We start from the raw sequence: 16,176 nt of genomic DNA on the forward strand, positions 1-16,176 counted from the left end.
AGAACTGCAAAATGCAACCATCCAACCAGTGTAGAGATACACTGTAAAAAAAAAAAAGTGTAAAATAACGAAAATATTCCGGCAGCAGGGGCACCAGAAAATGTCTGTTAAAAAACGGAAAAATACTGTCCGTTAATTAACATGAATAAACTGTAAAAAAAACAACAGTAATTATCTTCATATAATAAGCCTTTATTACTGTAATATTACAAGAAATATTTTACTTTTAACATATGTTTATTGTTAGAATAGTCATACACCGTAAATCTAAGACCATTTACATATAAATCACAAATGAAACATGTAATTTTATGTTGCAAAAGCCCGAATTTACATTAACTCTCAGGCGTTTTGCAAAAAAAATCTGTATTTTTACAAGAAATATTTTTAGAATTCCACGAAATCCTTTTTCTTCTAACATAAATTAATTGTTAAAATAAAGTCATAAACATCTAAAAAACAGAATAATTATCTTTAAAAATGATCAAGAAAAGTTTAAATACAGATAATTACGATTGTGATTACAAAAAATACTGTAAATCTAAGACCATTTACATATAAATCACAAATGAAACATGTAATTTTTACATTTTTTTTCTGTCATTTTGAAATACAGACAAAAAATGTCAAATTTCTTGAAAAGAAATTAAAAGAATTTTTTTTTACAGTGTACAGAATGCCTGCAGAAGGTAAATACGTGAACACGAACTCTCGAGAACACGTACAAACTCTCACGAGCGTTTTACATAAGACGGATCCTTCCTAGCAGTAACCCCGCTGCTTTTCGTTTTCCCACCACTTACCTCGACCACTTCTCCCCCTGTAGATTTCACATAAGAAAATCTGTTTGATTAATGTATTACTGAAGCCAGGCCAACTTAATATGTCTGATCCGGGACTGGTTGCAAGACTCACACACGATGGAGGATAAAGATAGGACGGAGGGAGGAAAGATGAAGGGGTTATATTTCTTGGGTGAAGTTCTACTCAGAGTCGCCAGGGATGGGAACAGGTGATTATAGGAAACGGTTTGATTCGAAGCCACACGTGGCTGTCTTGGGGACGTGAATGCTTTAATATCATTTTGAGGGCTTATTTTAGAAGCCGGTAGCTGCATGTTGCAGGAAATTCCACGGAAAATATTTATTTTAATCTGGAGTCCCATGCTCCCAGTCCTCCCCCCTGGATTCACACAACATGAATATAACATCAAGACATTAAATCCTGAATCTAACATCTGTCTAATGATGAGGCCAGTCCGGTTCAGCCGCACGTGTGATATGTGATCAGACTCCTCGGCCTCCCGCGTCCTGAGGGAGTTGGCAGTGCCCGAGAAATCCTGCACGAGAGTTTACAGCCAGGATTTACCGCAGGGGTTAAGTTATCAGCACAAATCATCCCCTTTTTCATTTGCAGAAACAGTCCCACAGACATGATTTACAAGTACAGTCGCTGCAGACATGAAATCCAAGGGCAACTCCGGGCTGCAAATCACACCGGCTTTTGCCTCTCCATTCAAGGCGTCCTAATGGTGTCATGGAAAGGGACATATTCTAAATCTGAAGTTACAATATTTTTCAGATGTAATGTAGTATTATAGTAGTTGTAGTATTATAGTTTCATCTGTGTCATAGTAAGTGGAAAAGTAGGACAGTGTGTCACATCCCCCCCAGAGGGGAAAAAAAAAAAGAGAGACAGGAAAATCCTCTCACTGTGCTGTAAGCATGATCCAGCACCAACTAAGCACCTGCTCCCATCCCCACATCGCTCTCTGTTTTGTCATTTTAAAGGGTAAACATCGCTCTCTCAGTCAAAACTGTGTACCGGCAGCAGACACTCGCTGTGAGCCGCCTCAGTGGATGTCTTTACGGAACATCTTTCTGTATTCCTCCCCATTGGGAACGCAGTGGTGTAGTCCTAGTAGTTTGAAGAAGGTTCACAACCAGGATATAAACAGAAAAGCAACTGCTTCCAGAATAGCGCAACTAATTTATATTTATGATTCTTTTTTTTATTTTTATTATTATTATTTTCACGGCTTTGTTACCCATATCAGTGTCAGACTTTTTACTATTATTGCATATGATTGTATACAATTTCTGTCTGGTCTGTAATTAAGTTCAGCTGTGTGGTTGTTTTTCATTTCGGCAGCCAACACAATTTTCCCAGCTGCGGCGGCAGAGACACATTTTGAACATTTTTGTGTTTATTTGGGAATATAATTTATTTATTAAATGGATGCTGTGTAGATATTTTTTTGATTCCTGCCATTGAAGTTTCAATAGACACCCTGACCTCTGTGTAATAGACCGAAACAGACCTAGCTGCAAATAGCCTGGTGCATGGCACAGAACCAGACATGATAACCCTTTTTATGACTCATTATCTCCTCATGAGGGGTATTGATTATTAGATGGCTTTATGAGGTAATTTATATCAGTGTAAATAAGACATATATATATATATATGCCAGCGTTTGGTTTGTCCGTTCTGGGCTACTGTAGAAACATGGCGGAGCATTATGGCGGACTCCATGAAGATATGAAGGGCTCATTCTAAGCTAACGAAAACACGATTCTTAGTTTCAGGCGATTATACACTAATGAAAACATAGTTATGAATATTATATTCCATTTCTGCTAATAGATCCCCTGAAATGTTACACAGTGTTCCTTTAATATTTCTATTTGAGGACCAGATTTTACATTTGTATCCTATACATTAAGGTAAAACAGGGTTTTGAGGAGGTGGGGTAAACCTTCATTACATCCTCGTTTCCTCCCTCTTTTCTCAAGTGCTGCTCCTATGCCTCATGCTGGTTCTGTCCATCTGGCCAGCCGGTCATTGCTCTGCTGCCACGGACCGTCACAAATCACTGCCACGCCACGTCTCCAACAGCACAGAGACTTCGGGACAGAAAATCAATGGGCTCTCATGGGCTACTCCATCAGTCCAAAATATCTGGAGCTTGATGGCGAAGAGAAACAGGGGGGGGGGGGGGATTTGCAGGATGAAGAGAGGGAGGGAGGGATGGAAGCAGGTTTTAGGGCCATATTAGGCGAGGTTGGATGGGCATGCTGGTTGGTTTGACAAATGAGTGTGCTGTGAGCAAAACCGGTATAAAGAAAGGGATGGACAACAAATGCTGGGTATCATTTGCATTTGTTTGATACCGGTGCCAATATGCAGGCTGATTTCATACACCGTTAGTAGCTATACCTACGGAAAGCAATACACTGTAATTTGTATATATCACACAAAATGAATCTGTGTGTAATTCCCATAATCGTGAACCAGGAAATATAAAGAGTGGCAAACGGCACGTAGGCAGGAGGTCGGGGTGGATGGGTAGTTCAAGAAATACCAGACTTTCCTAAACCTAACCAAGTTGTTTCCTGTGAAGATGGAAGTTTATTTTGAAAAGACTGTATATGTGTGTAACAAGCATAAATTGACAAGTACCGCGAGGAAAACAAACCAAAAAGGAGGGATAACTTTTTCCGTAAGCTATCATACAAACTATCGTATGAGGATACATTGCAGCAATATGATACCTTAGTTCTGTTAGCAATACCAAACAGATTCTTTCGTTGATGTGAGGTAAAGATGGTGTCCGAGGTGAAAGGGACAGGTGCATGCTGGTGTTCAAAGAACTACGGGAAGTTAGTTATTGTAGTTTGGACCTCTGATTTGGCTTGCTCACCAGAACAGCTGGAGCAGCAGCTTTGGCCCACGCAGGCAAAAACCCTTTGAGCCTGATTGCCGCAATTTGCAAAAATCCCACTCTTTTTCAATGTCATAACTCTTAAATGTGAGAGTGACACCATGTCAGAATGGCAAGGAATAGAAAGTGGGTTTTTTTTCCTGAAAAAAATCTTTGTTTTCATTAAACAAAATATGCCAAACTCCTCAGTGCATCAATGTCAATATGTTGTCTCGATACAAACAGATGAATGGAAATGTATGTAGACGTATGTAAATTAGATCAGGAGATATTTGATCAAAAGGATAAGTCAAGAAAATTTTTATTTACCAATTCCATACAGCATATGCTATGCGCTAATTGTCTTAGTATACCGTTTTTGCAGCAGTAACATTTTATACTAACAGGAAATTATGCATTACTTGCATACAGAAGACATCAATCAAACTGCAGCGTTGAAATGCCACTGCCAATTAAACTTCGCAAAGTGAAAGCAATATTGTTTCCCAAGAACTTCGTCGAGCCGTCGCACAACCATCCACATTTTGTTTTAATGTTTTACAGCTGTGTCCTGCTGTTTGCTTTGTGCACTGAAGGACAAAAATGCATATCAACAGCACACTCAAAAATGTTTGTGATTCTGTCACGTTTCCAGTGTGATACACTCAAAACCTGATTAGAATTACTGTGTGGAATTGGGACACAGCTTAAGAACCTGACCGGGCATTTGATGCCAACTTTTCATACTTGACAGAAGCATAAGAGGAGATTGGAATGGCAGAGGAAGGGATGCAGGAAGGAGACAGGAGATCAAGTCATTAGAGAGAAAAATAAATAAATGAAAGGACGGAGAAATTGAGGGAGAGAGGAAAACAGAGGAAAAGGATCGAGAGCCGGAGGGAACGTGGACGAGACTGATAAGCAAGTGACTCAGAAAGACGCAAGTGTTTCGAATTGAGTCTAACAAATTCTTTTAAATAAGAGCAGCGGCTCATGAAGGTGATATCATATGGAAATGTCTCCAACAAACCATTTAACATTCACCGCTAGAAGTGACTGCAGATATGATTGCCTCGGGTTGCAGGCAATGCATGCAAATGTTATGTTAAATGTGGTCGTGAGTTATTTCCTCCGATTTCTTCCCATTCTGCCTTCTGATTTCACGCCTGGCTCTTGGCTTTTTGTTGATAGGGTTTAGACGATGAATCTTCATCATGCAGCCGTAAGTACCATGATGCATGACCAGAAGTGGATTACTCCAGGTGTTGAAACAAAGGTCAACGGGTGGATAACATCTCTTTCTTTGTCTTTGTTTGCAGTGGTGGATAGCAAGGTGATCCTGGAGGGCCTGCAGAGGTACGGCCCCACGCCGATCTATCTGCCTGTCAGCTACCGGATCCTAAATGCTGAGTCGGCGTTCTTCCTACAGGAGGCAAACCAGGACTTAATGAGGAACTCCAGCCTGCAGGCTCGCACGGAGTCCTTCTTCATCCACCAGGCCCGGCAGATGCCCTTCATCAATGCTAGCTATGGACCGCTGTCCGTCCAGCAGCCTGTCCCTCTGGAGCTGCTGCAGACCCTGCCAGGCCCATTTAACGCACCATCTTTCACTACATCATCAGCGCCAACATCGGCGACATCACCGCCTCTCTTTACATTCAACTGGAAGGTACACACCTATATCATCAGCGAGAGGATTCACCCCAGTTGGCCAAAGGTTCAGGTGTTGTTCTACATTGCTGGGAGGGACTGGGATGATTACAGCGCCATCCACAAGCTGCCCTGTGTCCGCATGTTCGCCTTCCACGAGACCCAAGAGGTGCGCGGTACGTGCAGGCTAAAAGGCGAGCTCGGGATATGCGTTGCCGAGCTGGAGCCCCTCGCCAGCTGGTTCAGCCTGCCCACGGTCAGGCCCGGCAGGCAGAGGGTCTCCGAGCAGGCCCAGGGCACACCCGTGGAGCTCTACTACATGGTTCAAACCACGGACAGCGGAGACTGCAACTCGGAGGATTCGAGAAAGGGCAGCTCCGTTCGCCCGGACCAGCAGAGGCCGATGGGCTACTTCGCAGGGCACACACCCATGCAGCGCATCGGGAGCGTCAGGCTGTTTCAGCCGCTGTCGGAGCTGAAGCTGGACAACAACTTCGTGGTGATGGCGCCCTCCAAACCCATCCGGCAGAGAGAGACGGTCTCTACTTATCTGGCTTTGTCCACGCTTTCCTCGGTGCCAATTTTCACCCTCAGGTGAGTCAGCCTCCTCCTGGGAGTTTACTCTAATGTTCTCTTATTCTCCAAACTCATTTAAACAGACATCATTGGGCACACAAGCAGTTTAAAGAAAAGCATTGGTAGACTTTTAGAGGACGCAGCAGGGACAGATAACACTCCGCTACCACAAATCTGACAATGCACAACTACATTTACAGTACACCCATCTGTCACTTGTGTAAAATTGTGCTGAGGCGTGCAACAGGAGGAAATTCTAAGTCATTGTTTGTCTGACTCATACACGGAAATGAATCACTCAGTCTATAACTAATCTAGTACAGCCTGGTTTCTAAAATACATACTTTCATGTATTTACTATACTATACTGTTGTGGTTCGGAAAACATTACTTCTTGCAGCTTGTTTAATCAAAATAATCTGTAGTTGGCAAAATCAGGGATTAATCTCTGGCATTAGAGATTAGAAAATGTGTGTATGATAAGCCTCTGATTTGCCACACCAGACTCCAGTCCCCAGACAGTGTTGCCATGACACCGCTAGTCAACCGCCCGGCATCAGTTACGTCATTAAGCTTGTTTATTTAGGTCATTTGTCTACTCATCAGAAAAAAAACACAATATCGCAAAATGAAAAACATAATGTCACAAATGAAAAGGAACATTAACAAGACAGTGAGTAACCAAGGGTGCCCTCTTGTAATCAATTACTTCTCTTTATTGTGTGAAACAACACAGACAGACACTCTCAGATCCTTATCCTGCTTTGCTTTTGCCAAGTAAATGTTAATTTCAGCTGGCAGGCGTTTTTTTTTTGTGAAATAACATTATTAGAATGACAAAGAAAGAGCTTGCCGCACGACAAATCTTGGCTCTGGACCAATTCAAAAACTCTTATTTAAAAGTTTTCCTGGAAGTGGAAGCACAAGCTATTTCATGCATGTTCAAGTAAAAAAGCTGAAAACTGAGAGCAAAGTTTGAAGAGAGTTCATTTATGGTAATATTTTTTTCTGCTTACAGTTAAGGGCTCATGTTTATGGTTTGGTATCACCTTTAAACCTAAGGAATCCATTGGTACCAACCATGTCATACTAGCTTGTCTTGAAGGAGGTTAAATAACGCTCTAAATTTATGCTAAATGTTGGCAAGGAAAAAACTGGAATGGACATTTTCAAAGGGGTCTCTTGACCTCTGACCTCAAGATGTATGAATGAAAATGGGTTCTATGGGTACCCACGAGTCTCCCCTTTACAGACATGCCCACGTTATGATAATCACATGCATTTTGGGGCAAATCATAGTCAAGTCAGCACACTGAGAGTTGTTGTTGCCTGTTTGGCTTGAGTTTGCCATATTTCTTATGCTAAATGCAGTACCTGTGAGGGTTTCTGGACAATATTTGTCATTGTTTTGTGTTGTTAATTGATTGCCAATATTAAATATATACATACATTTGCATCAAGCATATTTGCCCACTCTCATGTTGATAAGAGTACTTGTAGTACTTGACCAATCTCCCTTTAAGGTCAATTTTGAACAGATACAAAATATATGTGATTCATTTTCAATTTTTTGATTGCATTTTAATTTGCATATTTGTATATATTCATATATATTATTATTTATACTGCTATCTTGCAAACACAAGATCTTCTATCTGAATACAAACCCCTAAAAACCGCAAGGCGTCACTGTAGAAGAGATTTACTGGCTGCTAAAGATGAAATATTATTATTCTTGATTGCAATAGATAAAGTGTTTTACAAAGTGTTGTTTGTGTTTATTGTAACCTTCCAAGTCATTTTTGGAGAGAAATTAGAGATATATTGTCGTACTTAACACCTTCCAAACTTCGTCAGACCGAAGGGGATTGTTTTGACTGGATAACGCCTAAATTATGCCCTTGTGCTGTTTATGAAGATTGTTTTCATGTACTCACCTTCAAAATTGCCTGTCTGAGGTAAATATGTATCCGCGGTGATTCCGCACAACAACAACAAAGTAGTTATTGATTCATTGAGCTTTGTCTCGTACAAATTACCATTCAAAGTGACTGTAATTGCTCCATGTTGTGTGATGCAAATGAAGGTGTGCGGAATGTGCATTCCGCCGGGCTACTTTAATACCTGAGATCTAAATCACGGCGGATGAAACAGTTAGCAGCCTCAAAGTGGAGCTGTGACAGAGAGCCCTGGCAATTTGTCAACCCTGGGTGAGCAGGAAATCTGCCAAAAAGCCTCATTGCTTTTCCTCTTGCTCCAGTGATGATGAACTCCCATAAAGTATTAGCGCTCGCAGTGTGCGTTTATCACATTTGTCAGCATGTGTGTAAATGGGAACTTTAAAGGCGGTATTTTTTTTTCTTCCACTTTCAGCGCCCCTTTTTGCACCAGCGTTGCACCCCCGATCGTTCAGAAGTTCATCTTTTTTATGTTTTCCGTTGGGACGGCACGGACTTCAAATTCGACCAAAATACCTCATTAGCAGACTAAAGATTAAACCTCAAAGTGTTTGAAAATCAAATGCTACTTTGCAGCACTTGACTGCCAGCTTACCAGACTCTGTAACTGAACATTACAAGCCGACGACTAATCTCGCGTCGGCTTTGTTGCGCATTGCTTTTATGTTGCAGGGTTAAACCTGTGGCGCTTTTCAATGTCTTTTTCTCTCAGTTGTTGGATTTCCTGATAATAAAAAAGAACTTTACTTGAAAATACCCTTTAAGCGCTTGATATCCCCACGATGATGGTGCAAATTCAGGTTCTGATCACTGGAGGTGGATTGTGTGTGTGTTTGGATCTTTGTTCAAAACGTCCGTTTTCACTCAGCATGTCTAACGCTGGATGTGTTTGCATACTGTCGACCAGTGTTTGCCTATTCACTGGCGTGGGTGTGTTTATGGACAGTTTACTTTACAAGTAGCTCTGGTGAGCTTCTCCCAGCGGCTAAGGCATCATTAACTATTTATGTTCTCTGGAGTTACTCTCTTCTCTACACCATTATCTTTTCTCTCCCTCCGTTATCCACCCCTCTCTCCTCCACCGCAGTCTAACTTGTGACAAAAGAACACTGCGAATCTCTCTGGACAGCCTTTACTCCTACATGCGCTGCTGTCAGATGGAATAAGTAGATTTTCTTTACTCTAAATTGTAGCCCTTTTCTGCACTTTTTTGATAGGACTGTAAAACTCTTTAGGACTTTGGGAAAATAACACGGTGTATAATCCTCTTAATTAATTAATTAATTAATTAATTGACGTAGGATTACTTGCATTTGCCTGCACGGAGCACCTTGGATTTTGCAAGCTCATTATAAACTTTCTCCAATACTCTCAACATAAAAACTAAAGTGAGACAGGGCGTGCCTCAATAATTTTATTTTCCCCGATGTCACGGCAAACCAGTTGTCACTGCTAGTGCGAACACAGTGAGAGAAAAGAAGGGATTTCTTTTGACTGATTATGTGAAGCATATTTCTGAGGGTTTATATTCTTCCCGATTCAAAGTCAAGATGCATCAATGTCTGTAATAATGTATATGTCTGCTTTGTTTGTCTGTTTGAGAGCACCATACAATCAGCAGACTAACATGCAGACATACCATTAGATTCAGTTGCATTACCCATCCATCTTTTGTGTCACAGTGGTTAATATAAACCTCAGTCTGATATCTTCCTGTGCGGAAAGGTCAAAAGCAGTCTGAATGCAAAGAAGTAATTGTATGCACAAACCAGAGCAAGGCCAGTGGTGGTGGTGAACAAATCGTTTGGTAACAGTAAAGCAACTTTTATGTTTCAGTTAATAAGAAAATCAATGTTTATGCTTTAATGTTGAAGCACTAAAAAGAAGTTTCCCTTTAGGACCTAAAAACTGGTTCGACAAATAGAGAAGAATCATGCCAACATGCAGTAAATGTGTCCCTTAAGGCCTTTACACAACAGGGGAGTGACAAATAAACAACACGATAATGTGAAATACTCGTCTGCGACTATTATATGTCTTGGGCTTTTATTGTGAAAGGTAAGAATGGAAGGAGTGGATCTGGTCTGCCTTTGTCAAGGTTGAAAATAATTTGCCGTCCAGGTTCGGACCAAGGCCTATTGAAAGAGGCTGGGTCATCGACACGTCATATCTTTGGGGTACAACGCAGGCGCAGAAAAATCTGGTCAGCACTTGCCGAAATTGAGCCAATCGCAACACACGACCGCAGCTCCAGTTACACTGCGCATGTGTCATACCCCATACCACAAGACCCATGTCCGCCCATGTCCCAACCTCCTTCAATTGGCCTTGGTTCGGACTACGGAGCGTCCTTATTGTTATTTGATAAATATAGGTACATCTCCGCTCTGCACAATGTAATTGGTTGATGCCTTTATTCGAGACGCGAAAGCTCAGAAAAATTGACCTTGTTCTGGAAAAAAAGTACGCCGCTTTTTCACCATGTAATATTCCCATTCTGTGTGAAAGTGACAGAAACAACAATTTGAAAAATAATAAATATATTGATGTGCGAAAAGGCCTTAAAACTGTAAAAATTGGCATCATGCTTATAAGAAAAGATATTTGCTTTTTTTTTTTAGCTCTTAAAAATCATCATATGTGTCTATTAATTTCAGGGCTTCACTCAGTGCTGCTCATTTGCCTCCATCGACTGTCAAGAATCAAAATAACCGTTGACTCATCCCGGGCCTTCTAAGGAAATCAGCAGCATGCAAGATTATAAAATTATACCTGGCATCACAGCACTCTCTCAACTCTCTACTGTAAGGTTGTAATAGCTTGTGTCTCTCATGCAGCGTAACATAATGAGAGTGATAACATTTAAAAATGTATCCTCAAAATATCATACAAAGTCGTACCCGGCCAGCGTCTGCACCTTAGTTACAAGGCAGCACACTTAACCAAAGGGCAATTTTATTACCCATTTTCTCTCTCGCCTTATTGTATAATTGGCTGTATTTGATCTAATCCAAACTAATCTAATTATTTTGAATGTAATTGCAGGCTTTCAACCCTAGCCGCTGGAAAAACCACACAGACATTTTGTGCAGTCACGAATATGCACATATACACTCACACAGTACGCACACAGACATACCGACACCCACACACACATGCGATGCGTGGACCTGCCCGGAGCTGAAGTCATGGTGTGTTTGTCATGCTAAGAGCTCCCGGTGGAATCAGTAATTCCCCGCTCCCCGCCTCATTAGCTGTGGAGCGAGTGGCGTAACAGGTTGGAAACAGGGTTCTCCAGCTCCTCCTTATTCAACATGCAAATGAAAACACCATTTCCTCCTGAACAAATTAACAGGCTTTTCAAAAGATAAATTGCCCCAGCTGTATTGTAATTTTGACTAAACAATCCGACATATTCCCACAGATCCCCCCGGGGGCAGTGTTGCTGATGAATGCAAATGAATTTCTAATATCTGAGAGTGCGAAGGTATGAGTATGGGATTCTTTGTGCAGCCCAAACAGTCAGCAGGAGTTGTTTTATTATTCAGATTTAGCATGTGAAGGGAGGCAGGTGAAGTGTTAAGGCTATAGATAAAGAAGCGGATTTAGCTGAGGTCCGGTTTTGGAGTTATTCAGACATGATGCAGTGCTTTGTGTCAGCTGATTCTGATCCTTAACCGAGTTGAGGTTTACAGGTCGTGGACTTTGGACGTTTTTTTTGGTATGGCCATTGTTTGCTGAAACATCAGCAGGAGAAAAGGTTGGAATAAAGATGTTCTCCTCAGTGTATTAGCCTTATCTCGACCTCGCTCCTCTGTGAATCCGTTCTCGGTAAAGGTCACCCAAGATAGGTATGTCTCTTTTCCATTTCCATTTCTGTACTTATCTGTATTTTTCCTTGTATTTTATCTGCCACTCTGTCTTGGTCTCTCTTCCCCTCCTTGTTTTGTTTAACCTTTTCTCTCTCTCTCTCTGTACGCACTTTCCCCCGTTTCTGTCATGCTCTTGCTTTCTCTGAGCTTGACATCGTGCTGAAACATTGGCAAAAAACATTGTTTTTCTATCTAAATATCCAGAAGACTCTTGCCTTCAATTAAAAGTAAATTCAGTTTCAATGTACCCTGCCCTTCTTTTACCCATTTCCCTCTTTCTGTTTGCTCAGTTTGCTCACCAGTGTTTACTTTGAAAGCACACGCTTTCCTCGTCTGCTCATTAATAAGTAATTAGTCATTTGCGGCCTGGGGAGACCGTTCACTATTAAGATACTACTCTCAATTGGGCCGTGCCACCACAAAGCAATCACCAGTTGCCCGCAGCAAGTAATTTAAATCCTTGCTTTTTCTACGATAATGATTTTCCATCACTTTTCTCTTCTTGAGTTTGTGTCTCAACTGATGAATTTATTGGACATTGGAAGGAGAGAATGTATTGCTTTACCACTTCCCTGCTGCCTGTCTTCATCTTTTCTTTGCTCTTGCTCTGTCCATCTGCCTTTGGAAAAGGCTATATGTCCTCGCGGGAATTTTGTGATCCTGCAGCTTGGCAGAGGGTCGTATATGAACGCGAGCAGTACCATTCTGAATGACACATGCCTCCAAGACTTTGAGTATCGACAGGGTCAGAGGTCGCTTCGGCTTCTCTCTCTGCTTGCTTTGAACTTGTGAAAGTCTTGCGGGCTTTTTATAAGGGCAACAGAGGGAATGAAGGGAGCTGGAGTGGGGTCCTCCCAAGAGAGTGGTGCTCCATATCTGGTCGAGTGATAGGATTACTGAGTAAGTAAGTATAATGTGTGTTGGCACTGTAGGGGAGTGTATCTATCTCTCTCAGATGTTTGTATCAAGATACATAGTCCACCATCTGATATGAAAACTAAACAGAGCATTTTAAAATGATTTGATACACCGTGAATCATAGCAGACTTTCATCATAGACTGTATATAAGTAAGCAAGTAAGAAAGTAATACTTCATTTATATAGCACCTTTTAAAACACACTGTGTTTTATATATAAAAGTGGACGTAGTAACCATGACGTCACCCATTGGTTTGTGAACTATGGTTTTGAAGTCTTGAGTTTGGCATTTAGGGTGTTGCCATCTTCGTTTTTGGAGCTAAGTACAACCGAACGCTGAATAAGACATTTTTAAGCAACCAAAGTGTTACGATTTTTTCATGAGCTAAAAAGACACTTGAAAGGGTTATAGTTGTAAAAGGAAAACAACCTGTCAATCACAAGGTAGCCACGTCCCAAAGCAGACTATATTTTGTCTATTTGACTCTAAATGGGACCATAATTTACTAAATGAACATCATGCTGTATTGAAGTTGACTTGAAACTAGTGATTGAGACCATAAACTCATGTTTACAATGTTTACTGAGGTAATAAATCGAGTGAGAAGTAGGCTCATTTTTTCATAGACTTCTATACAATCAGACTTCCTTTTGCAACCAGAGGAGTCGCCCCCTGCTGGCTATTAGAAAGAATGCAAGTTTAAGGCACTTCCGCATTGGCTTCACTTTCAGAGCTGGAAGTTGACGCTTGAATTTCATAATAATAATTGGATATGAATTGCTGAATTTTGACACCCCTAGCAATGCCTAATACTAAAGCTGTACAGCTAATTTATTCTTGCAAAAGTGTGTTTAACATTTCTCAAAATATTTCAACTTCAAATATTTAGAAGTGTTAAGTATTGATTTCAAATTAAGACAAGCAATTTCCTGCACATCAAAAAATAATCTCATTTGTGATGCACCCAGAATTGTTCTCAATGTCTCATTAATCTACTGCATTCTGAATCAGCAGCAGATGGGAAAAACTTTCATGCCTGAGACAAAGGGAGTATTAGAAAAAAGGAAGAAAATATCCCAAATCAATCAGAGATGTTTCTCAGATGCAAGAAGCAAGCCTGAATAACTCTTCACTTTATTCCAGGCTATACATAACCCAGAATAAAATATCAAAAATGTCCCAAAGATCTTAAACCTCTTTCATATTAGTTGTGAGATCCTCACTGTTTTCAGGAACTTTCTACATTACTTTCGGGAAGCCAAAATTCAGTCTCTGGCCCATTAGATAATTGTGCATGATGGTTCGTGACTAGTTCAATTTCACTTTCTCATCATTGAACCCGAGATAGAATGAGAATTATTTTGCTGCCTAAACTGCAGCTCGGTTGCTACACATATCTACGAGTCATGGAAGCTGTCCTTCTTGAATTCAGACTAATCATCGTCTTAGAAATAATGAGGTACTCAGCATTTTACTGTCCATTAAAATGCAGCAAAGAATTATGCTTGAGCTGTACTGAAAGAGCAGACGCTCCACATTGAAAACCCAAGTGGAGACAGAAGTTAACCTGGAAGTTTGGTGACACTTTGGTTGTCAGTACATGAATAAAACTTACCACAGAAGTTACAGAGAAAGTGACTCTTCAGCCATGATGCTAGTTTGTGCTTCCAGTCATAATCAAGCAGTGTTGTAGTCAAGACCACCTAAACCAAGACCAAGTCATGACTAAGACCAGTGTATTGAGACTGAGACAAGACCATGTCAAGACCAGGGCAGGGCGAAACCGAGTCAAGACCAAGACCAGAGTATACTGAGACCAAGACAAGACCATGTCAAGACCAAGGCAGGGCGAAACCGAGTCAAGACCAAGACCATGGCAGGGCAAAACCAAGTCAAGACCAACACTTTGAGGAGTTGAGACCAATTCAAGGCCAAGGTATGGCAAGACCAAGTCAAGATCGAGATCAAGACCAAGACCAGTCCCACACTGCATGACACACTAAGAATAAATGTGGAACATAGAAACTGGAGGCACTCCTCAAATTGATCTGAAGGATCCACAGACCCATAAAAACACCCACAGAAATCAAATGAAGATTCCTCTTCATTCATCTCTTTTATTGCCATATATACAGTATATGTATGCATGTATGTTAGGGCTGACCTGAATGCTTAGACCATTGCCATGGCAATCAACCTCCAAATCAGTATTCAAATGCTTTGTTTTTTGTTTCTTAATATACAGTAAGTATGTAATAGTAACGTATAAATCCCAAAATAGCCCATGAAATAAGGACTAATCCAACAACATTATACCTTCAACTATTTCTCACCAAAGCTTCAAAGCCCCAAAAGTGGTATCCGGGGACAGTCCTAGTGTACGTATAAGCGTACCATGAGAAATGTCTTGATAAAATAATCAAAAAGGCATTGCAGAGGTGACTTGTATGTGAGGGACCTTTCCTTTTGTTTTCTATGAGCTTTCTATCACAGTAATGATCATAACAAATAAATCAGACAATGAACAGGCAGTTTAGGGATCTCCCCGCAGTTGTGGTATTGACCGGTTTTGAAATAAAATCCAGAGTCCTCCTTGTCTGAGACCGAGACAAGAGAGAGTAAAAATAAGGTTGATTTTGAGACGAGACCGAGACCTTCAAAAGGTTTCGAGACCAGGCCTGATCTCGGTGTGTATTTCTGCAAGCCAGTACACGTGAAATTGAAGCACGGTTGAACCACTTTTAATGTGATAATTGATTGATATATGGAGACATTGCTAAATTGCTTAACACTCATATAACAACCTCAAATAAGAATGGATGCTCTTTAATGTGTTCTCAGACCACTACAATTATAGACTTTACATATTGGAAAGCCCTCTGGCACAAATGTAAGACTTTGGCCTCCAAAAATAACCTTGACTACCATTACAACCATTATATTCTGAATGTGCTGTGCAGCTTACAGGATCGCACATCTAAAAAACCGTGACCCGAAAAATCTGGTAAATTGAGTATTTTCTCACAGTTTTGTCGAAGCCGAACGGAAGACTGCTCTCTACATAAAAACAGAAATATACCGGGGCACCAACGAGAGGAGATTGTCGTGAGGGATGTTTTTTTTGAGACAGCTGCTGCAAATCCTTTACTTATACCAGTGTTGTTAACATCTCCAGGCAACACTTCTACTCCAACTTCTGCAACAACTCCAGCTCCTGCAATCTGAGTTGAAGATGATATGTGTAGGGCTGGAGGGGTTGACAAACAGGGTGGGATTAGGTAGCGAAGCAGTCCTGGCAGAATAAGCTCTGCTGGCTAACTGTGGGTTGGTGTCTCTCTCTCTCTCTCTCTCTCACACACACACAATCACAAGTCTGGTCTTCTAATCACTTGTTTATCCTGCATGTTTCTCATAAGGATTTACTTTGATTAGTTTGATCCCGTAGACTTGACAGCTGTAACGCAAACTCAAAGTCATGCATATTTTAATGTGGACTT

At 40.9% G+C, this 16,176-nt stretch overlaps 1 protein-coding gene across 1 annotated transcript in view; it reads left to right on the plus strand.

The window, feature by feature from the left end:
• The window catches only part of LOC141757663 (transmembrane protein 132C), a 179,311-nt gene that overhangs the window by 54,065 nt on the left and 109,070 nt on the right, over window positions 1-16,176 (plus strand). The window contains exon 3 of the mRNA XM_074618283.1: window positions 5,023-5,947. Within this exon, the coding sequence (XP_074474384.1) occupies window positions 5,023-5,947 (925 nt within the window). The remainder of the gene's footprint in view (window positions 1-5,022; window positions 5,948-16,176) is intronic.

The sequence above is a fragment of the Sebastes fasciatus genome, chromosome 19, assembly GCF_043250625.1.
Source record: "Sebastes fasciatus isolate fSebFas1 chromosome 19, fSebFas1.pri, whole genome shotgun sequence".
In the NCBI taxonomy this organism is placed as follows: Eukaryota; Metazoa; Chordata; class Actinopteri; order Perciformes; family Sebastidae; genus Sebastes; species Sebastes fasciatus.